A 26,039-nucleotide genomic window follows, 5' to 3' on the forward strand; every position below is an offset into this window, starting at 1 on the left:
ACCTATATTTTAAAATTAATTTACAAAGCATTCAAAGTACTAAAGAAAATGCATCTAATCCCCTGCAAACTCTATCATTGACTGCAATGATCATAAATGTAACCTGTCTCACTTAACTGGTATATAAACTAAAGATAAACACATCATGTTCTCATTACTTACATAAAAATGATAGCTTACATACGTGCATGAGTATTCTGATTAAAGGCTTATGAAACACTTTATGCAGTTTTGGGGATGTATACAACAACCCTGTGAGGTAGGTAGTGCAAGCATTATTGTCCCCATTTAAAGAAGAGGGAACTGACTGGAAGGGAAGGTTAAGCAACTTGCCCAAAGTTTCAGAGACAGCAAGAGGCAAAACAAGAATTTAAAGCTGAGGCTCCAGTCCACAAATTCAGTGTTATTTCCATTAGAAGAATGCTGTTTCACATATATAAATGTTAATATTAAAGGTATTTTGGAATCCTAATATACGTGTTATGGATTAACACAAAATTAGAGTTAATATAGTTAGTATAAAATGCCAATATAATATACCATAAGAATTTCCAGTAGCCTATATAGTACTGAACTTGGAGTCAGGAAGACCTGGGTTGGAATTATGCCTCACACACTTACTTGCAGTGTGTTGCCTTGTCAACACCTTTCTGGGGCCTCAATTTCCTTATCTGTATAATTCATGGCCTCTAATATATCTTAAGTTCTTTTTTTTAATAATTAATTTTTTATTTTTAGTTTTCAACATTCACTTCCATAAGATTTTGAGTTTTAAATTTTTGACCCTCTCTCTCTTCCCCTTCCCCAAGATGGTATGCAATCTGATTATAAGCTCTACTTTTACATTGACACTAAACATATTTTGAAATTAGTCATGACATAAAGAATTAGAACTAATGAGAGGAACCACAAGAAAGAAGAAACAAAACAAAATAACAAAAGCAAATATTATGCTTCCATCTACATTCAGACACCAAAGTTCTTTTTCTGGATGTGGATAGCATTTTCCATTATGAGTCTTTTGAAATTGTCTAAGATACCTGCATTGCTGAGAACAGCTAAGTATATCAAAGTCAGTCATCTCACAATGTGGCTGTTACTGTGTACAATGTTCTCCTGGTTCTGCTCATTTCACTCAGCATCAGTTCATATAAGTATTTCCAGGTTTTAAACAACACATTGTAGGATTATGGTTCTTAATCCATTCTGCTATCTACTTCAGTTTTGTTTTTTTTTTTTTACTTTTTTTTTTGTTCTTTGCTAGGCAATGGGGTTAAGTGACTTACCCAGGGTCACACAGCCAGTAAGTGTCAAGTATTGGAGGCCAGATCTGAACTCAGGTCTTCCTGACTCCTGGGCTGATGCTCTATCCACTGTGCCACCTAGCTGCCCTCCCCCCACTTCAGTTTTATGGGAGAGTTCATCCCATTCACATTCATAGTTGTGATGATTATTTGTGTCTTTCTCTCTATCCTATTTCCCCCTGTTTATGCTTTCCTCTCTCCTTTCTCCCTTTCCCTCCTCACTAGAGTTTTGTTTTTGACCACTGCCTCCCTCAGTCTGCTCTCCCTTCTATCAATCCCCTTCCCCTTTACCCTTTCTACTTCTTCCCTCCCTTCTATCCACCTCCTCCCTTTTCTTTCCCCTCCTACTTCCTATATGGTAAATTAGATTTCTATACCTAACTGATTATGTTATTCTCTCTTTGAGTCAAGGGGGGGGAGATCTATCATAGAAATAAAAAACTAAAATTAATATTTTGAAATTTATATTTTAAGCATAAGAATAATGGAAGAAAATACATACTCATTAGAGACCAGATACCTCTCCTCCTAGAACCTTCACTTAAGAAGGGAGCCCAGGGCAGGAATCTTTCCATTTCCAACCCAGTTATATTCCTCTAAACTTCTCCATCATGTCCCTACACTGGGTACTTTTCCTACCCCATCTCTGCCTTTCTGCTTCCTCTGCTCTGTTGTCTTTCCTGGTTAGATTATAAGCTCCTTGAGGTCAGTAAATATCTTTTGCCTTTCCTTGTATCCTCAGGGCTTAGCAGAGTACCTGCCACATAGTAGATGTATTAAACTAACTGACACACTCGTTCCCAAGCCTTTAAATGAAAATAAATCCATGTGAATTGAACTATTATATTCACATTTGGACATTAAAAATAGATTTTTTTAATTATGTCTACAGAGAAGCAAATTCTTAAATACTAGGAGGTACAGCATAAAGTCCTTGACTTTAATTTTTTTTTTTAAAGTATAACACAAACAAGTAGTGTCAGAATGCTACTTATATTAAAACTTCAAGATTAAGAATTAGGAAGACAAGTCCTACATAAGATCATCTTAATGTGAAACACTCCATTACAAGTAACATTTATATTCTCAAAGAGTTTATCCAGGGATTTATTATTTCCTCATCTTTTGGTTGGCTGGTGATCCTACCTGGGTTGCTTTATTTCAATAAATGAGCTTTGCTTTATCTTACTGGGACCAGGGTTAAGATAATCCCTTTCTAACTCACATTCATGTACTGTTTTCCATCATTTAAATGTAAACTCTGAAGGCAAGGATTGTCTTGCTTGCTTATAGTTGTATTCTCAGCACTTAGAACAGTACCTAAAAAGCATAGCAAACCCTTAATAAATACTTGCTCGCTCTATCTGTCTGTCTGTCTTTCTATCTATCTATCTATCTCTAGTATCTTTATCAAGTACCTGGAGATGCATTTCCATTTTACTAGGTGTTCTTTTTCTTCTTATATAAAATTTAGTGACAGGGCTCTGGATTCCAAAATTAGCTAAGCTTTTCTAACTACTTGGGACTAGATCTTCTTTAGTCCTACCACAACAATAACTCTGCATTTAAAACAAAACTGAAAAATTTCTTCATCTCTATCTCCACCTCCACCAGGCCCTGGCATAGTACTTCACATACAAAGCAGTCATTTTTAAAAAGGATTCTGAGTAAATATAAAGAAAATCAGATAGTGTGAATTTCATAAATAAGTATTTTTAGAGTTTAACACAGTAATAGTTTTTTCCTTAAAATTAGAATATATTAATATTAAAGAAGATTTCTTGGTTTAATTCTGACAATTGAAAATTATTGGCTACTAGAATCTTGATTATTTACAAAGACTTAAAATGCCAAGCAATTTTAAACAGTTAAACATCAGAGATGTATTCTTTTAGAAAGGTTATGGGGCAATAAAATAAAAAATAAAATAAAACAAAATTAAAATAAACAAATAGGTTTCTGGTCAAACATATGCTTCAGTCTAAGAAGTTGAAGTGCAAATTCTAACACTCCCTTAGTGACCTTTTAGCAAAGGATTTCTTTACACATGTTTTCCCAAGAAGTATATTAAATGGTGGTTAATAGCTACCTCTCATTCTACTTCATGATCAATGACTATGAAATCAGAGATACCTAATTTGAAAACTTTAATTAACAAAAGAATCTATTTAGAAATGAGAATTTTTCTAACTAAAAAATTTTTCTATGGAATAAATCAGCCAAAGATAGATGTAGAAGTTCAGTGACATGTAGAGCAATGTTTACAGAAGTATGCCAAATACTATTATTTCATATGGTACTTAATGTCACATTTTTTCCCTGCTTGTTCTATTTTAAAAGCCTCATTTTAAAAAGTTAACTTATGTTATATTATACTTTAGAAAAAACATTTTCAATTTATTCCCCAAAATAAAAGTACAGTTTACAAGTTGTAAGCATTCCAAAAAAGTGCCCAAATATTTTTTAACCTTTTATTTATATACACATCAGTCAGTGCCTCAAGATAGCACCCCCCCACCCCCCAAAAAGGTTCTTGTCAAAGGTCAGACGGACTGCCAAAGGACCCTGAGGGTAAACAGATGACATCAGGGACTAAAAAGGATAGAGAAGCAGCTCATAGCTGAGCTCTGGAATCTTAAAGTCCTGGCAGGTGATACACAGTGGCTGGCACATATACTGAGATAGTCAGTCACATGGAACAACATGCTCAAAGATGAACCCACCCAGAGACAGACTGTCACAGACATACGGAAGGACCCTCACAGTAACTCTCAGAGGTACAACCTCAGAGCCAGTCACACACACATAAAACTAGACACTCAGAACTGCTACAGAGACAAAGAAACTCTCACAGAGGGCAATGAGACAAAAAACTGGTTTTCACTAGATAGCTCTCTGGGACTCCCTTCAGAAGAAAAAGCTATAGAACAAATACCAATAAAGAAAAATTTTTTTTATCTAACATTTAGAAGAGTACCCATATCTCATAATTAAAGTCGTTAGATTTTATCATAAAAATATTTAGCGGGTGGAGAATTTAAATATATCTGAAAAAAACTTAACATTTGTAAAATAAACAGACATAAAATGTATTTTATTTATGGTAACTATTAAAAGAAACATTTTGTGATTTTTTGTTATTCTAGTAGTTTAAAGTACTTCTTAGAAATTCAAATTATAGAATTAATCAATGTCTGGGTGAAAAATGTTTATGTGTGTGTTTGTGTATACACATACATACAAACATACTAAACATATATATGAAAGCAGGCAGAGTTGAAAGAATGCTTTAGCTAAGAAAAAGGAGTGAAATAGGATAGAAGAACTTCCAGTTTTGTATAACCTAATTATGAACACATTTGGAATAGGCTAAAGCTGATCCACCATCAATCAACATATTCTCTGGATCTACTACACATCTTAAAACAACAGGGTTTAACTTGGCTATCTAAAATAATTTAATATCATTCATTCTTTAAGTACGGAAAAATGTTCATTTTTTTTAATTTGGGGCTTTGTTTTTGCTGAGAACTTATCACTAAAGTCATATTGAAATTAAACTCTTGGAATCTGGCCCCAGTCTTGAACACCACTGAAAATGTTTTCTCAAAAGGCAAACAATGATATTCTAAATTAATCCAATTTGCTTAATCCAATTTGAAACTAGTGACCTGTGTTTGAATACCAACTTACCACCTGAATAAAATTGAGCAAGTCATTTATTTCACTGCTTTGATTCAGTTTCCCCATCTATAAAATTAGGAGGTTAACCTACATGATTTCTAAGACTTCCGGTGCTAAATACTTTGATTCAATAGTCTTTGTTTTAGTCACCAGGTTTCTTTACCATTCTACAGTATGACACATCACTAGAACTTCTCTCCCTGAAACCTCATTTTTTATTTCCCTCCATTAATCATCATATTCAATCAAGACCTTTCAATTCTTGTCAAAATTTTCATTATTTAAATTAAAAGTTGTTTATGTTTATTGAATTTCAGCAAAAAAAGATTTATTTATATCCACATCAATTCTTATTCAAATTATTTGTCATACTTGCCTTCATTTCTAACTCTAATGCCATCTGCTATCTCACTCTTTGATTATTGAAAACTTAACTGATCTTCCTTTATTTTATTGAATAATAAATTCAAAAGATGTCTTGAAATTCCTTTTTTAGTCATCCAAACACTAGAATAACCACAATCAGGAATTTTTGGGGGTAATGTTACATTAATATTTACAAGTCCAGGAAATTTAAGATTAATTATGCTTTTAAATGTTTTACTTTTCTAAGTTCATAGTGTTTAATTCGAAAGGCAATTTGGAATGATCCAAGTTAGACTTGGAGTCATTTAACCATTTTGAGTTAGTTTTTTCATCTAGAAAATAGGGGTAAGAGGACATACCTCAGTAGGTTCCAAATGAGATAATAAATTTAAAAAGGTATGCAAACATTAAAGTGCTACATAAATGTGTGCTATTGTTAACTTTGCTATTGCTAATATTTGAAACATCATCTAAATAATTACTAACAAAACAAGTACAATGGTCATCTGTCATATGAAATAGTAGCTGCTAGCCTGAGGAATTACTCTTTTACTTCTGGTGCTAATATTTGATGATTATAAATTAATGAATCTCAATCCTTACCACGAATCCAAGTAAGACAATGGATTATTTCTACTCAAATGGAAGCTACCTGATTTATCCTGTTAAACATTCTACAGATTCCTTATTAGGGATAAGCTAGATGTCTCCTGATAACATGCTTATGCATTATACTTCAAATTACAAAAATGTAATAGATGGAAATTTTAGAAGAACTGTAACTTAAGTCAATCTTAAACTATACAATAAGCTTAGAGATTTGCTTTGATGTTACTGCTTGCTGGTTAAACATACTTAAATAAGCAATTATATCATAAAGTCTTTTGTCCTGAAGTTGTTTCTTTTTTTTTTGTTAAATCACTGGCTTAAAATACAATCATGTAATATCACTAAATAGAATATTTAAGAGCAAAAAAGTCTTACACATGATTAGTTTGGCACATATTTCCTCTGATGATTATTCTGGTCTTTAAAAGCTTTTATGAAATGATACTGACACATGTCCAATCAATCACTATGTTCATTAACTATAATGACAACAGGTTCTCTGTAGAGAATACAATTCTTGACTTTAGCAAACATTTAGTTGAATGTCTCTGTACACAACTACTATAGAAGAAAAGTACTAAGCACTTTTTATTATATCTTTCTGCAAAAATTGCTAGGTTTCCCACTTCCCTACCCCTTTTCCAGAAAACCATGCACAGTTGAAGAAAGAAAAGGGGCTAGACCCCAGAGGCCAAGGCAGTCTGTCTAGAACTCCCTCCTACTCATTCTCCATCTATCCTGCATATCCTGATGTTGATTTAGTCCAGTAGTGAAAAAGAAAAGAAAGAAGAGAAGAAAGAAAGAAGAGTGAAAAAGAAGAGTAGCACATCATAATTAGTCACTACAGGTCTAAAGGAATGGGGCTGAAATCCAGCAGAGAGACCAGTTCTAAATTCCCCACTCCTGTTCTCAGCAAAGAGACTGAGGCAGCCTGGCAACCTAACATTAGAAGGTAGGTCCACCAGAAAAGGTGAAAGAGCCAGAAAATAAGTAATGGAGAAATAAGGCCAAAAAGTGCTAAAATAACAAAGATCTTAAAGGGAAAATCCTCAATAAAAACCAAAGCAAGCAAATAAATCAACAGAGAGGACCCTAAAACCAGGAGGAAAGCAGTAAATCGTCAAAGAGAATGCACAGCTTTAAATGTTGTTTAAACCCCTCCCCCCAACTCAATTAGCACACTAGAAAAATCTACAATTGAAAGTTTATAAAAAGGTGAGAAAGATATAGACACAAAATTCCTTAACTGGAGGAAAATTTGGCAGAAGAGAAGCAAAAAAGTCAATGATATTAAAAGAATATTAAGTTATAATAGGAAGAGTATTAAAAAATCCAAAAACAAACTATTTTATTTTGCACAGAAGGGTGAAAATTTTGAGTTGCCCAATAAGCATTAGATAAGGTCATAAGTTCAGTGTTAATGAATCAACTATACAGCATATTCATAAAGAGAAAAAGAAAATTCACCTATCTACACATGAGGCCTCTCTAGAAAGTACTAATATAAATATTGTGACCAAAGGCTTGCAGAACCTAGCCCTGTATTTCCCCTGGGAGCTATTATTTGGTATTCATTAATTCAATGTTTACACAGATTTTAAAGAACATAAATACCGTGACTGAGAAGAATTGACTATATATATCTGTCCCTAGAGCCAACCTTATACAAAACATAATAGTAACAGGTTTTTTTTTTAATTTTCCTACCTTCTTTTTTGTTTCCTTCATTCAATTCCTAGTAGCAACTTTTCCAAATATTCCAGAAGCTTCACAGAGCTTTTTAAATACCCAAAGTCCCTACTATAATGGCACCTTGCCAACAGTTGTCTCTCATTTTCCTAATGTCTTAAGCTGTAAAATTATCGTTTTCTTCCAAGTCTACTTCCAACCAAAACTTCCTATTTGCATATTTCTATAAGAATGAGTGACAAATCTTTGGAACTAAAAAGTATCTTAGAGATCTAGTCCAAGTTCCTCATTTTATAGATCAGGAGACTGAGACCTAAAGTAGATAAGTGACCTTCCTAAGATCACAAAGAAAAGGAAAGAAATGAACCAGGATTTCAGCCCTGATCTCTAACTCCAAAACCAATGTGTTCCATTAAACTATACTGTCCATCTATTAGCACAGAGGAATTTCTAAGTGCTGGAATCTGTATAACTATAACACAATGAAGTGAATTTTGTCTTTCAAGAAACTTCTTAAAACAACTTTTGGGTAGGAACATTAGATAAGTATGTTTATCCAATGAACAAAGCAGACAAAGAATGCAGAACAAATTAACATCTCACACATTTAATCCATGTATAGGTTCAAATATAAAATGCTGAATGCAGTAATATACATAATGTGTTCAATAACTGAAGTGGATGATTTTTTTTTTAAGTGAGGCAATCAGGGTTAAGTGACTTGCCCAAGGTCACACTGCTAGTACGTGTCAAGTGTTTGGTCTGAGGCCGGATTTGAACTCAGGTCCTCCTAACTTCAGGGCCGGTGCTCTATCCACTGCACCACCTAGCTGCCCCTGAAGTGAATGATTTTTTAAACAACCTCCATACGTTTCAACAAAATTATTTTCAGCAAAAATCATAACATGAAACAAATGATAATGGCTAAGGAAAATAGCAAAAAATTTTCTTTAATCAAATTTTATATAAATAATTATGCCAGTAAAATAGATAAAAAATAAATATTACAGTACAAAAAGAAAAAAAAAGTAGTAGATTATCACTTTTAAATACATTAATGCAGGCCTGCACAATCTGTGGCCCAAATGTAGAGAATGTTTTCCTCTACGTTTTTCGCAGCTCACCCAAAATCCTTTGGCATGCCGCAACCAGACAGTGGTCCACAGGTTGTGCAGGCCTGGATTAATAATTTTTTTTTAAAGAAAAAAAATCTACATGTTGACCTGTCATGGTAATGAAAGGCTTACCTTCTATAAATTTTCAATAATTTCATCAAAAATAATCTTCACATATCAAAAAACCATAAAGCTATATCTGTAAATCTATTTATAGTTGATCAAAGAATACTTTTTATTAATTTTTATTTTGAAAAGTTTCTTTCAGTAAAGCTATGGCTACACAAATAGATAAAAGTTTCAAGCTTGAGGATAAGCTTGGCAGATTCATAAAAATCCTATTTCATAAGTGAATTTTAATAAAACTGAAATATCTGACTGAAATATCTGCAAAAGATCAAAATTAGGCAACTAACAAATAGCGCCACTGACGTACTTCTTTTTAAATTTGTTATTTTAGTTTTAAAATAATCAATTAACAATTTTAAAAGAATACATTTCAATCATAAAATTTTAGTGAATAAGTTCAATTAAATGTTTCATAGATATATTTAAATTTGCACTTAAAATATTACATATTCACATACTGTTTAACTGTCTTAAATTTTAAACACAAATACAAATCCAAGTTGTCACACAGAAGGATAGAACTGAATAAAGTTCTGATTCTTCTTTAAAATCACTGTGCTATCACTGTTTATTTTGAATCTACTGTTTAAATGCATGATTACACAGATCCACAGGGGTTGGACACACAAACACCTGAAATAAGCTAGAATGATTCTAAACTATTATGATCGTAATATTGAAATTAATACATTTAGCTGAATTCACATGTGCCAGAGGGCCCACTGTGCTCACAAAGCAATTGTTTAGATCATTTAAAAAAAAGATATTTTTCAAGGAGCACTTTATGACTGACATTGTTTGGAACTGCTCATCCATGATGATAACAAAAATCAGAATAACTTTTAGTTTTAATAGTTTTAAAATTCTCTACAAACAATGTATTCCTATATTTCCTGCACCCAGTGTACAGATCCCACCACCCTGCCCCTGATACATTAGAAGCCAGATGACTTCTCTGTTGAACTTCATTATTAATGTCTCTTTAAAGGGGGAAAAGTCTTGTATATTTTTAAGCAAATGGAATACTTACACAGAATATTTCTATTAACTGTTAAAATTTAAAGTAAAATCGTGGCAAGTTTTTAGAAGAATAGTAAAATTCATACAAATATACTTTTAACATAGGTAATTAAGTATAGGTAAAGAAACTGAATCAGAAAATTCAAAGACTTACTTGGGATTATATACACTACACACAGTTCATGAATAACCCAGATCAACTCCTACTACAAGGCTTCTTCTATTAGAAAACATACTATTCAATTAAATTTGTTATGATATTTACTCAAATGCCTAATACACACACACACACACATACATACACACACACACACACACAAAACCTGCATTGTGGCTAGACAGTGGCAATACAAAAATGAAAAAAGATAATCCTTGTCCTCAAGAAACTATATTCCAAAGAAATGTCAGAGGAATAAAACTTTAAAAAAATTGGGGAGTGAGGGACAGGGGGATGTTGGGGGACATATGCAAAAGTCTGATTAATTAGATTAATTTCCAAATCAACTCACTGATATTATAGTATTTAGTCCTTTTTGGGAGGTATCTGAGGGGCACATCCTACTGACGTGTGGGCATACAAAGTGGCATCTGGTTGAGAAAACTAAGAAAACAACGGATTGGATTTGAGAAACAAGATGATTGGCTGACTGGGACTTGAGAGCTCTACCTATTAGAGGAAGACCCTCTTTCCATCACCTAGAAAAACAAATTGAAAGACAGGAATTCTCCCTTGGACTTCTACCTTTTTCCAGTTCAGAAGATGCAAATGATTCAATTGAGCCAATAAACAGGTAGAAAAACACAAAAAGCATTCAAACAGCCTAACAACTCCCCCTGAAAAGGAACTGAACTTAGGGTTCCTACTGTACTTTGGAGTTACTAACTTCAAAGGTAATAATGATCTCTTAGTTGCCAAATTCATTGACCTTTTTGAAACCTTCATTTTGCTTGACCTCTCTATAGCCTTTGACACTTGATCACTCTCTCCTCCTTAATATTCTCTTCTCTCAAGGTTTTCAAGACACCACCCTTTGCTGGTTCTACTATAAATCTGATCACTCATTCTCGGTGTCCTTTGCTGGAACCTTTTCCAGATAAGTGCCTTTTAATCATAGGTGCCCCTCAGGATTCTGACCTGGGTCATTTTCTCTTCTCCCTCTATACTATATCACTTGATGATATCATTAGCTCATGTGGATTTAATTACCACCTCTATGTGATGAATTTCAGATCTACTTATCTTGCTGCAAACTCTGCAGACTTCCAAGTGTCACAAATTCAACTGCCTCTCAAACATCTTGAACTAGATGTCCAGTAGACATCTTAAACCCAATTAGGTGCAAAACAAAAGTCATTATCTTTCCTCCTCAACTCCTTTCTACCCTTCCTACCTTTCCTATTACTGTAAAGGATAACACCATTCTTCAGTACTTAAAGCTCACTACCTAGGAGTCATCTTGGATTCCTCACTCTCTCTCATCACCCTACCTCCACCATATTCAACCTGTTGCCAAGGCTTGTGGCTTTCACATTTGCAACATCTTTCAAATTTTCCCCCTTTTGGTCTCTGACACTGTCACCACCCTCATCACATTATGTCTGGATTATTGCAATAGTCTGCAGGTAGGTTTGACTGCTTCAAGTCTCTTCCCACTACAATCCATCTTTCAATCAGCTTAAATAATTTTCCTAAAACCCAGGCCCAATCATACGACCAGGACACCCTCAATAAACTCCAATGGTTCACTATTGCCTTTAAGATGAAATACAAAATGCTCTGCCATTCAAAGTCCTTCATAACCTAGTTCCCTTCTACCTTTGCAGTCTTCTTACAACTTACTCCCTGACAAATACCCTTCCATACCGTGGTAGTGGACATTCCATCTCTCAGCCCTAGGCATTTTCTCTGGCTGTCCCACATGCATGAAAAGCTCTACCCACTCCACTCCAACTACTGATCTCTCTGACTTCCTTTAAGTCTCAACTAAAATACCATTTTCTACCAGAAGCCTTCCCTAACCCCTCTTAATTCTAGTGCCTTTCTTCTGTCAATTTCTTCCTATTTATCTTGTACATAGCTTGGTTTGTATATACTTGTTTGCATGTAGTCTCCCCCATTAGATTGTAAGCTCCCAGAGGGGAGGAACTATCTTTTGCTTCTTTTTTATTCCCAGGGCTTGGCATAATACCTGTCACAAAGTAAATGCTTAATAACTGTTAATTGATTGATTAGTTGGGGCAACACTTTGAATTCTAATGAGTGCCTCTTTTCCCACAGAGTCTTTATGTTTTCCCCGTCCAACAATCATACCATCTATTGTTTTATAACTTTCCCTTCCTATATGCTCCAAGAATAAAACTACTTTGAGGATTACTGAATAAGCTATTTTCCTTATTATTGGTTATATGTGGACCAAGAACCTCTTCATATCATCATTCAGCAGCAAATGTTCTCTAAATAAATACCCTTTGTCTTATTTTCAAGTTGTTGGGGAGGATGGTCTTGTTGTTATAAAAAATGAATTAGTTCTATCCCCCTAACAGTCAAAGGAAATGGACAACCAATTTTCAAACAAGAAATACAATCTATCAACATTCAAATAAAATATATGCTACAAATCACTAGTGACTGGTGCAAAAGATTAGGGATAGTGCCTTCCCTCCAAAATAAAACAACAAGAGAAACAAAAGGGAGGCTAGAACAAATCACAAGTAGGCAGGGTATGGTTAAACATTACATGTTGAATTTACTATATATTTTAAAATAAAATTAAGATGTACTTAGTAGTAGAGAACCAGTTTCATACATAATCCTCCCTTTCTATAGAGTATATGGAAATATTTTATTTGGTGTTTGTTAAGTTCAGAATTTTAAAAATACAATGAAAAATAAGTAAGTACCTTTTGTAGTACATTTGTGGTCACACTAGAAATGAAAAACAGCTCTATGACAAAATCTATATCTGAAGCCAAATTTATTGGGATAACATTATAGAATGCTATTTATGGGCCTTAGAGCACTTCCAAGTTTCAGTGGGGTATCTGGCTGGAGGCACTCTGCTAATCTCTACTAATATAAGTACTAACAGCTAGTTAAGAGCTGCAGGAAAGTAGAATTCTGGCCTTTTCCTATATTGAAAGAAGTCTCACTTTTACACACAATTTTCCTTTTTTCCAAGACATATATCATATGGGACTGATAGGGTCATAGGCCAAACAACTGTAATTTGTGAAAGAACATTCCAAGTCATGTGTGTGTGTGGTAACAGGAGTAGGGGGCAGAGGGAAGGGGTGGGGAAAGAGAGGGATGGATTTTGTTCTGTGGATGTATGTTGTTGTTCAGTTGTTTTTCAATCACATCCGAGTCTTCGTGAGTCCACTCTGGGTTTTCTTGGTAAAGATAACTCATTTTACAGATGAGGAAGTGAGGCAAACAGAGTTAAGTGACTTATCTGGAATCACACAGCTGGTAAGTATCTGAGGCCAGACAAGAATGCATGAAGATGAGTCTTCCTGACCCTAGGCTGAGTACTCTATCCACTGCACCACCTAGCCGCCCTTATGAATGCACAGCTTTTGTTAAATAATTGTAGGCAGCAAAAACCAATAAGCTTCAGTAATTCAAAGTTAGTGAAGAACAAGGAGCTATGGGATCATACAAAAAAAATAGAATAGAACATAAATACATAGCTATATCCATTCATTCTTCATTATATTATATAAGTTTTTTTCCCTAACAAAAATCACACAAATAGTCAAGCATATGTTTGTACAAGAAATTCTTTGGTATGATATTTTTAAGAGAATTAACTACTTGTTATATCTAGTAAAGTAGGTCTCTAATCAAGAAGAATAATCAGTTTGTGTCCCCTGTGTTTTAGATTTATACTCATTTAAAAGAAAAGAAAAAAATGCTAACAAGACAAAGCAAAAATCGTAAAGATTTTTCTCCTCTAGTCTTTTTTTTTTCCTGTTCTGTCAGGGCAAGAACAAAGAAAGATATAGCTTGTTCTTGAATTGCTTAGCTAAAGAAAGAAAAGCAACTCTATCAAAAGTAAAAGTTCATACAGGTATGTATGGAAGAGGAAAAGCAGTAGGCAGCACTATTACTTAAATTTAGTACAAGTTTATCTTTTAACAAATATCCTAGTCTGGTTCTTGCTGCTGAAAGTGAACACATCAGCCCCTCCTCTTCTTAATGACATGTTCAATAAAGGGAGAGAGGACACCAACAACTATCCTTTTAGTTGATGGCCATTGACAAACCATGCTGCCTCCACTTTGGCCATCTGCCTCAACCATCTCCCATAGGAACAATACAGATTCTGTCCCTCAGTCTTTGGGTTCTGATAGGTGACTTTTCACCTTATCTTGTCTAGAGCAGGCATCCACAGCACTTCTTGGCCATTTGCATATCATACTGCATCTCTCAGGATACCCACTCGACCCCCAGCCACCAGAAAACACTCAGACTCTGCCTCTGGGTCCCTCAGATATGAGCCTTTGATTTATCTTGCCCATAACCAGGCCTTCACTTCACTTACCAGTCATTTCCAGACCATGTTTTTACCTCCTCTTTATGGGTTGCCTTTTCCCATTAAAATGTGAATTCCTTGAGGCAAGTTTAAGCACAATGTCAGAAAAAGCTTCCAACAGCTAGGGCTGCCCAAAGAGAAATGGATTGCTTTGGAAAGTAGTTCTCCCTCCTTGAACGTTTTAGAGCACATGATGGAGACCACCTCCTGGGAATGCTAGAATGAGTATCACTTTTGTATATGATCTAGGCTAAGTGACTAACATTCTTTCTAACTCACAGATTCTTTGATTCTGAAATTAGGAATTTCTTTCTATGTCTTGGATGATATTTACCTTGCCTTGGTTTTACTTATTAAATTCTAACTATTCTTTAACATACAAACCATAGGTCACTTATTCCATGAAACCTTTTAGCCAGAAATAATTTTTCCTTCCTTTGAACTTTTAACACTTTGTACCCTTCTTATGTACATTCTACCTTGTAAAATAATAACTTGTGAACATGTCTTTTCTTCTCTTCTAAGCTTTTTTAGGGGAAAGGATCATATACTATTCATCTTTGTATCCCTCTCAGGGCCTAGCACAGTACCATGTTCTTTATTGTTTGAATAAATTGTTGTTTTCCTTACTAGGCTTTTTCCTGCTAACAATAAAAACAAAAATCATGTGATTATATCCATAGAGGCAAAAAAGGCCTTTGATAAAATATACTCATTTGTGAAGAAAAAAAAAGTCAAAATTCCAGAGGTAAAAATATCTTTTTTTTATATGATAGAATTGTTACTTAAAATCAAGAGCTAGCACAACTTAAAATGAAGAAACAATAATAGTATTTAAGGATTTTTTCTTTAAATTGATAAAAAGTATTTATCTAAAAACATCAGCAAGCATTATTTGTAATGGGGATAACTAGAAGCCTTCTCAGTAAGATTCGGTGTGAAACAAGGATGCCCACTGTCACCAATATTATTTAATATTGTACTGGAAATCCTAGCTAGAGCAATAAGAGAAGTAAAAGAAACAGAAGGACCCAGAATAGAGAATGAATAAAACTATCTCTTTTTGCAAACAATATGATGATATACTTGGAAAATCCCCAAAACTCAACTAAAAAGGTAAAACAATAATTTTAGCAAAGTAGCAGACTATAAAGAAAATCCACATAAATCATCAGCATTCCTGTATGTCACAAACAAAACTCTGCAAGAAGAGATAGTAAAAGATACCTCATTTAATATAACTCTAGACAGTATTAAATGCCTAGGAGTACACCTGCCAAAACAAACGCAAGAACTACATAAACAAAACGATAAAAAAAAAAATTTTTTACATAAATAAAATCAGATTTAAATAACTGGAGAAATATTAACTGCTCATGGTATAATAAAAATGACAGTTTTATCTAAACTAACATTTATTAAATGCCATCTCAATTAAATTACCAAAAAATTATTTTACTGAATTAGAAAAAATAATAACAAAACTCATTTGGAAGAACAAAAAGTCAAGAATATCAAAGGAAACAATGAAAATGGATAATTTTTATTACATTAAACTAAAAAGGGTTTGTACAAATAAAACAAATGTAGCCAAGATCAGAATGAAAGCAGAAAATGGGGAAAAAAATTTTCATAGGCAGTTTATCAGATAAAGGTCTCATAAGAGTCATTTCCCAATTGATAAATGGTCAAAGGATATAAACAGGAAGTTTTCCAGTGAAGAAATCAAAACAATTTATAATCATATGAAAAAAATGCTCCAAATCATTATTGATTAGAGAAATGCAAATTAAAACAACCTTGAGATATTATTTTATAACTATCAGATTGGCTAAAATGATAAAAGGGGAAAGAGACAAATATTGGAGGGGCTGTGGAAAAACTGGGATACTAATTCATAGTTAATGAAATTACGAACAACAGAAGCCTTTCGAAAAAAAGCCAGTGGCAGAGTGAAAATGTCCACTGGTCACCACTGTTATTTGATATAATTCTAGATAGCAGTGGTACTATGACTAGAAACAATAAGAAACATAATTGAGATGTCAACCAGAAGGAACCTGCCTCTAACCTGTGGGTGGCCAGAGCTGAACAGAAAAGGCTAGAGACAGGAGAGTCAGGAATCAAACAGAAGTTTAATTTCAAAACGAGGGAAACAGCTTATAAGCAAAGGAGGACATATGTGCCAGGGCCCAACCCCTAGTTGACCTGGGGTGGGGAGGGGGCTGGGAACAGGGTAGAAAAGGCTACTTTAGTGTGGCCAAATTTCAATACTTATACCAATGGCTGTGCAGTGAGCTGTAGCCCTGACAATGAAGAGTAACAGCAACAATGTGACAAGTTTGATTCACAGCAGGGTTTCATGACCAGAACATGGAAACAGAAAGTTGTCTGAGCTCAGAAAATACCTGGTGCTGGTCAAAGCAGTATAATAACTATATGAAACAATTCTGGGATTTTGCTGTGGCTGAGATGATCCAGAGGGTGAGCACGAAGGACTGTTTGTTATTCCATGTCAAGGGCATAGATTGCTTGCTGAGCCTTAGCTCTGGAAACAGGATGTCTCCTACTATCTTGACACACCAAACTATTCTACCATTCTATGCAAGGGTAAAAATTTCCAAAGTGCTTTTAATGAGACAGACAAGGGTAGATATTCTTTCTATTTTACACTAAGACCTAATGGAAGGTTAGTTACATATATTTATTCCTAGGAAACCGTGAAGTAAAACAGAAGTAAAAGCCCAAGTATTTGTTTATGGAATTTCTTTTAGGATAGCCAGGGATTCTGCTAATTTTCTACAATGCTGAATTTAGTTCGAATGTCATAAATTAAGGACCAATCCCCACTTTGCCTATGGTGAAAAATTAAAGAAATCCAATGTACCCAGGGGAAAAAAAAATGATTACAAGGTGCTAAATGTGTGGTCGTAAAGGCAGTCACAACACTGATCTTCACCCTTTGACCCATGGCTTTTTTTGAATTTCAATTTCTTCATCAGAAAAGCATTTGCCAGCAAAAGAAAATAAAACATCTTTTTTCTCCTGTGGGACAATATTCAGATGAAACCATGTATGGCATATAGTGTCTAAACTATAACTATGAGCTACAAAAAAGAGGAATTATATCACCCTGGTTTTCTAGTCACTCTTGGGGGTGAAGGCGTATGATCCTCCTACTTTAGTCTGAATTCTGAGTGATTTGATATTTACTAGTGATGTGACCTTGATACCAGTGGTCACAGATGATTCAATTTCATCAGAGTAATTAGATTTACTTTGGGTTCCTGGCTCCTTGCTTATGGATCAGTGCCAAAATAGATGTTCTGCTTTGCCCAGTAATCTATATCCTTTCTTCTGCCTTCTTTCTGTTACCCCTTCTAAAGCTAAAGCTTTTAAGTAAGCATATAATGAAATAAAATTATAGTAAACTATAACAAGATCCTCTAGCTAAAAGTTACCCTAATTACTAATCCTTCCTCCACTCACATGTCAAGGTAATTTTCCTAAAGTACACATCTGACTATTCCCTCTCCCACCTCCATTCCACCCATCAAATGGCTCGCATTGGCTCTGTCCAGACTGGGGCATGCCTATACGGGTGCTAAAGAAACTATTTTTGGCAACGAATAACAATATAAACTCTACAAAATATCACAGAAATGTGCTAGATTAAAATTTGCTGCATAAACGATGCTCCCTTTCCTCTTGGAACAATAATTTTTGAGTTTCTATATAAAGCTGAGGCACTGTATAAAACATGGGAAAAGTGAATAATATTATTTTATTTAAACTCCATTTACCTTCAAGGGTCGTAGGACACCACAAAATTTTGTCCAGCAGCTCTTCTCAATGAATTCTAAGTGCCTCCCTCTCCTTCTAAGTGTCCTCAACCTTTCTTCAAAATGTTTTAAGGCCCGTCTATCCTTTGCTGGCAGAGGTCGACCATCTTTGCTCTGTAAATAAAAGCAGAATAAATGAAACACAGAATATAATCATTCATTCAAAAGTTTCCAATTGATTTTAGTGTTTCTGAAAGCTAAGTGTATGATTCACAAATATACTCTATATATCTGTGTTTGGGTCACTTTCAAAATAAAACAACATGTAAACATCTTTATCACGTATAGAATCAGGGAATAGAATTATAAAAAGTTTTAGAAGTCATCACCTCATCATCATTCTTATTTCAGAGGAGAATAAAGAAGCCCAGAATCATAAATTAGACTTAGCCAAGGTCATATAACTAGTTAAAATATAGACTCTGGATTAGAACTTGGGTCTCCTGACTCCCCAGTTCAGTAATCTTTCTATTATACAGCTAACTATCAGAAAAGACAATTCTGTCAAGGACTGAATCACAATCACACAAGCATTAGAAAGAAAGCTGACTCTAATTTTAATAAAATATTGTCTAACCTTTGATTTAATCCTTTGAATGTGCTGTTCCACTTCTTCAATATCTTCAGTGTTCTCTAAGCGTTCATAGGCAGCACTTCTAGTACCTTTTATTAGATTTAGAGGTAAGGCTGACATACCATAGGCCTAAAACAAAAAAGAGAATTGAAAGCATGTTTACAATATTAGTTCAAACTAAATTCCATATTATTTTATAAGTCTAAATGTATAATTTATGCTTTTAACTTTTACTATCAGTATAGAAAACAAATTTTCTTAAGAGAACTGAAAAGTTGCAAATTCAGATTAAATTTCTGATACTTTAAATGGAAAGTAAAATCTCATTAATTTAAGCTAACTAGGAGTAAGATCAGTGTGAACTAGTAAAAACTACAAATTATTAAAAATGTCATAAACTAATTTTATTATTTTAAAGCTAAAAACAGGTATTCAGAAAATGTTTTCATGACTTATTTATGATAATTACTCACTTAAATAGTGCTTTAATAATTGAAAAATATTTTCCCAAAAGCCTAATACAGATAGCATAAATATTATCCTAATTTTATAGAAGAGGAAACTAAGAATAAAAGCCTAAGTAACTTGCCCAGGGTCACACAAGAAGTAAAAATCTTAGGTGGTACTCAAACTCGTGTTACCTAATTCCACAACCCACAATGCTACAATGTCTCTGGGATACATAGCAGGAAGGAGCTTGAGAAATTACTTAATCCAACCCCCTCAAATTGACCAATGAAGAAAATGAAGCATAGAGAGATGAAATAACTTTCTTAAGATCACACAAGTGACTAAGGTCTTCACAGAATACATATTCCTTGAGTCAATTAAGTCACCAGGCATTTATTAGTACCACTATGTGCCAAGCTCAGTGCTAAATTGGGAACATAATGAAGGGAAAACAGACAGTTCCTGCCCTCAAAGAGTTTATATTTTAATAAAGAAGCAGACATGTAAACAACTAAATTTATACAATTACAGAGTAGATGGTAGGCACTCAGAGGTGATGGCATTTGTGGCTAGGAGGACTGGGTAAGGCTTTCTGGAGTAGATGGGATTTGAGTAGAGTCTTCAAGGAAGTCTGGGAAACTAAGGTGGGGATCAGAGGGCAAAGACTTCCAGGTATGGGTAGCAGCTAATGCAAAATCATGAAATGCCATATGTGAGGAACTGCAAGTAGGCCAGTGCTGCTGGATCATACAGTGTATTGAGTAAGGTGGAAGAACAATGAAAAGGTAGGCAAGGGCCAGGTTATGAAGATCATGAAGTGCCTAACAAAGGAGTTTTCATTTGATCTTAGGGGTAATAGGGCACTGCTAGAGCCATTTGAGCAGGGGGGTGTCATGGTCAGATACATGCTTTAGGAAAATTACCCTGACACATGAGTGGAGGAAGAAATGGAGTGCAGAAAGGCTTGAGGCAGTGAAGAGGAGATGAGATTCCGAATTAGGATTGTGGTTGTAAGTACAAAGAAGGGGACATATAAATGAGAGATGTTGTGAAGATAGAAACTATAAGATTTGGCAAAGGACTGGATATGTGCCATTGAGGAATTAAGAACAACACAGGTTTTGAGCCCGGGTGAGTGAGGAAATAGTGGTATATCTGACAATAGGAGGGAAGTAGGGAAGAGGGGAGACTTTGGGAGGGCAAAGGATAATGAGTGATGTTTTGGGTCGTGTTGAGTTTAAGACACCTGTGGGATCTTTAGTTTAAGATACCCAAAAGGTAGTTGGTGATGTGGAACTGGAACTCGGCAGAAAGACGAGGATATATGTATATAATGATGTGTAAGTGTGTGTCTCTGTGTGTGTATGCAATTAGGGTTACTCATTTATATATACACACATATATACATCCATTTCTTTTTTTCTATATCTTTCTAGTTACCTAGCTAATCTCTCTACTATGCAGGTCATTAGTTTTCCTGAACCATTTTGGTCACAGACTAGAGGTTTAACTAATCATCAATGTGGATAAGTATACCTGTCACTCATTCTTCAACAAAAATTGCTGGGAAAACTAAAAGCAGTTTGACATAAAACAACATCTTACAACACATCTAAAGTTAAGCTCCAACTGGATGCATGACTTACATATATAAAAGATGACATGATAAACAAATTGGAGGAACAAGGAAGAAATTACCTTTCAGATCTATGAATCGGGTAATTGCTCATAACTAAACATGGAATAGAGAGGATCACTGAAGATAATTTTGATTACATAAGATTTTTTGAAAGTTTTTGCACAAACAAAACTAATTTGTCTAAAATTAGGGGATAAGCAATTAACAGGGAAAATGCTTGCACAAGTTTCTCTTCCCAGTTGATAAAAGGTAAAAAAAATATGGACAGGCAGCTTCCAGAGGGAGAAATTAAAGCTATCAATAGCCAAATGGGAAAGCAATGCTTCAAATAACTAATAACTAGAGAACAAGGAGAACAGTTTATACAATTAAACACTATAAAGACAAACAACTTTGAAACACATTAAGAACACTGTGATCAACACAAAGACCTGCCATGATTCTAAAGGATTAATGATCAAGCATGCTATCTACACCTCCTGACAGACAGAGGAAGGACTCAAATGCAGAATGAGACATTTATTTGTTAGATATGGCTAATGAAGGAATTTATTTTCCTTGACTATGCATATTTGTTATGAAAGTTTTTTTTTCTTTTCCAATGGAAGACAGGAGAAGCAGGAGGGACAGAAAAAAAATTCTGTCCATTGGAAAAAAAAAAGTACACCTGTTCACTCACGTGAATGTTGTGCATTATGAGGTATTTTGTTTGATCATTTTAAACATAAATATTGCTAATTAAGTCTTTAAAAAATCATAACTTTACAAAACTAGCTGCTTAAATATTGTTTTCCTTCCTATTTAATATCTTAATGTTTTAGAGAATGTTATTAAGAATTGGTTGGTTTGAATATAAAAAATTATATTATGACCCTGTATAAGTAACAATACCCAGTGATTTCATTTATAGCACACATTTTAATTATAATTTTCCTTAATCTTTTTTTCTTTAGTTTGATATCAACATCATGCCAAAGAGTTCAAATAAAAGTCTTAACTTTAAAACATTTATGAGCAAAGTCTCAAAACACAGCTTGGGCACAAATTTCATGAGAATTCATGTAAGAAATAAAGCAAGAGTATAAAAAATAGAGAAATGAGAGCCCCTAAGGAAAAATTTGGAAAAGAAATAAGGGCTATGGAAGAAAGACTTAGAAAGACAATTAACAGACTGGCACAAGAGGTTAAAAACCTGACTCAAACAACAAATTCCGTGAAAATTAGAACCAATCACCACGAGACAACAAGTATTAAAACAAAGTCAAAAGACAAAAAAAAAAAAAAAGAAAATGTAAGGTAATTGATAGCAAAAACAACTAACCTGGAAAACAGATTGAGGTAATTTTAGAATCACTAGACTACCTGAAAGCCATGATCAAAAAGAGAGACTAGACATATTTTAAGAAATACTTTAAGAAAACTGCTCCACAATCTTAGAAACTGACAGCAAAAGGGAAACAGAATTTGCTGGAGACCTCCTGAAAGAAACCCCAAAATGAAAGCTCAGAAGGAATATTACAGCAAAATTCAGACCTTCCAGATCAAAGAAAAAAATACTACAAGTAGCCAGAAAGAAAGAATTCTGGAACCAAGGTGCCACAGTCAGTATTACAAGTGATTTAGCAGGCCCCACTATAAAAGATATTCCACACAGCAAAGATTATAGGCTTATAGCCAAAAATTACTTACCTAGAAAAACTGAGTATAATCCTACAGGAGAAAAAAAAAGAATGGGCCTTGAATGAAATAGAGCACTAATAAGCATTCTTGATGAAAAGATCAGAACTGCATAGAAATTCTGAAGAACAAACATAGGAGTCAAGAGAAACATAGGTAAACAGAAGTAAACAATCAAATCATAAGGGAGTAAACAAGGATAAACTGTTTATATTATAATATAAAGATGTGTTATATGTGTATATATATTTATTCCTTCTAAACCCCATTATCATTCTTCTATTATCATCAGTAGTCAAAGAGGCTGTCTAATTAGACAAAAGTCCTGGGAGTGGTTCTATTATGTCTTGATATTATTAAGACAAGAATGAAAAGAGAGGGGAAGAGGAATGCATGGGGATGGTGGTGGGAGTGGAGGCAGGGAGGGTGTGAAAGGAATAATAGGAGAAATTATCATCCCTAAACGGGGTGCACAAGTAGTAGATTATAAAAACAAAGAGGAAAGGATGAAACTAAACTGGTCAAAGGAGGAAAGAATACATACACATTTAGAGCTGGATATTGAAAAAGGGATTCAGGAATGAAAGGGAAGAACAGAGGTAGGAGAATAACAGGGAAGGAAGATTAAGGGAGTGATTAGTCCTAAGCAAAACAAATTTTAAGTATTTACAAAGCTATTTATAGCTATTTTTTTTTGCAGTGGCAAAGAATGAGGACTCAAGTGGGAAATGGTTAATCAAGTTATAGCATATAAATGTGATATAAATATGATGGAATATTATTGTGTAATAAGAAATAATGAAGAGGATGGTCTCAGAGAAACATGGGAAGATCTGCATAAATTGGTACTAAGTGAAGTGAGTAAAATTAGGAGTAAAATTTAATAACATAATAAAGATAAACTGAAAGATTTGGGAACGCCAATCAATATAACGACCAACCACAATTCCAGAGGACTCATGATAAAACATGCTGTCCATCTTTCTGATGGAGACATAAAGGACTCAGGGTACAGAATGATCATGGTGGGGAAGAAAGAGTACAAGAAAAGGGGCAGATTTTTGCTGATGGAAAAAAAAAAATTAAAAAAAAGGCATAAAGAGACATGAGATAGATTTCTATGTAGATGGAACAATTTAGCAGGCCACTCTGGCTACAATAAAGTTTGTGGAAAGGTATGTAATAAGCCTGGAAAACTAGGCTAAAGCCAGATTATGAACAACTAAATGCCAAATAGCATTTGTATTATATCCTGAGAGACACTAGAGCTTCCTAAGCAGAGAAGTGACGTGGTCAGGCTTAAATTTCAAGAATATTAATTTGGAGGGCAGGTTGGAAGAGAGAGACAAGATGACAGAAGACCAATTAAGAAACTATTGAAAGAAACTAGATAAGGTTTTGAACTACGGTGGTTGTAGTGTGAGTAAAGAGAAGACATTCAAGATATACTGTGGAGGCAAAATTGACAGGACCTGGCAAATGATTAGATATGGGGGCAAGAGAATGGAGAGTGAAACATGACTTTCTAAAGGATGTAAAATTAAGATTAAAGCCTTTTCAAATAAAGTTGAAAGTTGGGAGGAGTAGATACATTCTGTTTTTGACATTTTGCGTTTGAGAAGCCTATAGAATATTTCAGTGTAAGTGTGGAACAGGCAGAGATGTAGGACTAGAGCACAAGAGAGATGTGAGAATTGGATACCTATTATCAGTAAAGAAATAATAGTTAAACCCATGGAAGTTAATAAGATCATCAAAGGAATATAGAAAGAAAGGAACCCTGTAGTATGCAAGCACATAGAAGATGGGACATGGATTAGTATCCTATAAAGGAGACAAATAAGGATCAGCCAGACAGTCAGTCATTGGAAATATACTGAAATACAAAGGAGAAAGAGAGTGCACAGGCAAAGATATGGCAGATGGGCTGGGAGTCTGAACAACAGAGAAACTGAAGTAAAAAGGATGATCTAGAGAATACGGGAAGATAAATCACTGAGGTACTATTAGATAGTGGTCAAACTTCAAATTACTGTTACACAATGGCTTATTGAACCTTCAATACAAGGTCTAAGTTTTGATGAAAACATATTATGTTCTTAAAAAGTCAGGCAAAGAAAAGGTTTATAATTGAAACCCCTCCCCCCCATAAGTCACAGCAGTATCTGATCAAAGTCAAAATGTTAAGACAAATAAAAATCCTATCTATTTCCTATTATTTGCTCCTCTGCAGATGTGAAAAGGAATTGTCAACAACTTTCTTATGAAAATCTGTCATATGTTTGAAGACAGTAATTAAATCACCATTTCTCTAAGACTAAACCCAAATCCTTTCATCTTTCCTCATTTTCCAATCTCCTTCATCACTTTGGCCACACTTTTCTGTACCATCTAACTGTTACAGTTTCTATGGAAATGTTACAGAAATGACATTATAAAAGATGTGTTACCCTCAACTTGAGGTTCTTGGACATCAAGGACCACTGGGCCTTTTTATCTGACTTATAGCTGAAACCTCCTATGTGTGCTTTCTTCCCCATTTGGAGTGTAGGGCCTGTCTTGTTTTTCTATTTGCATTTCTAACACCTAACATGGTGTTTTATGCATATGTACTAAATGAATGTTTTTATATTAATTATTTTATATCCTTTTAAAGTCATTATTAACCTAAACTAGATATTCTAAAAGGAGCAAAAGATTCATTTATAACCTATGTCAAACATTTAAAGTATCAACCTAGTATTATTGTCTCACATTTTCAACAGTTCTTAGTTGATGGTTCTAAATTTGTCTGACTATAACATCCCCTCACTCAGGCCTTTTAATAAACCTAATCTTTCCCATTAAAAAAAAAGTGCTTTGTGTTTTGACGTCTAAACTTTGCCTTTGTCACCATTTAATTTAATCCTATTTCAAAAGGATCATTTTCTATTTACATTTAATAGAATTATGCAGAACATGGTATATATGTACATAAACCCTCCAATAGGCTTTAGTTTTATAGAGTAAGAAACCATGGGGCAGTAATTGGTAGTTAATAGTCCCATTTTAAAGTATTTGCTAATCATTAATTAATTAGTTTGCTGAACCTTCATTTCAAGATCTAAGTGTTGCTGATCATATATAATATTTGCTACAATATTTAATATAGTGAGCCAATTTCTTAAGTAGAAAATAACAAAAAAGGAGGCTTATATAAAACTCTTGATACTATTTTTTAAAAAGAAAGACAAATAAGAGCTTTTAATTATATGAATGCCATTACAAAGACCTTTAGCATTTTTTTTAGAGGGGTTGGATTTAATCTTCACACATATGAAAATAAAATATTTTAAGAGAACATTAAATGTACTCTTGGTAAAGAATCACTGCCCAAGAGCATAGAAAACCTGGTCTTAAAAACTGT

The 26,039-nt window shown here is 34.2% G+C and overlaps 1 protein-coding gene across 1 annotated transcript in view; it reads right to left on the bottom strand.

The window, feature by feature from the left end:
• Positions 1 to 26,039, bottom strand: part of LMBRD1 (LMBR1 domain containing 1) — a 188,310-nt gene that overhangs the window by 51,629 nt on the left and 110,642 nt on the right. The window contains exons 8-9 of the mRNA XM_027852980.1: positions 18,871 to 18,996; positions 18,255 to 18,407 (exon numbers count right to left, since the gene is read on the bottom strand). Of these exons, the coding sequence (XP_027708781.1) occupies positions 18,255 to 18,407; positions 18,871 to 18,996 (279 nt within the window). The remainder of the gene's footprint in view (positions 1 to 18,254; positions 18,408 to 18,870; positions 18,997 to 26,039) is intronic.

This window comes from Vombatus ursinus, unplaced genomic scaffold, assembly GCF_900497805.2.
Source record: "Vombatus ursinus unplaced genomic scaffold, bare-nosed wombat genome assembly UNPS02009835.1, whole genome shotgun sequence".
Classification (NCBI taxonomy): domain Eukaryota; kingdom Metazoa; phylum Chordata; class Mammalia; order Diprotodontia; family Vombatidae; genus Vombatus; species Vombatus ursinus.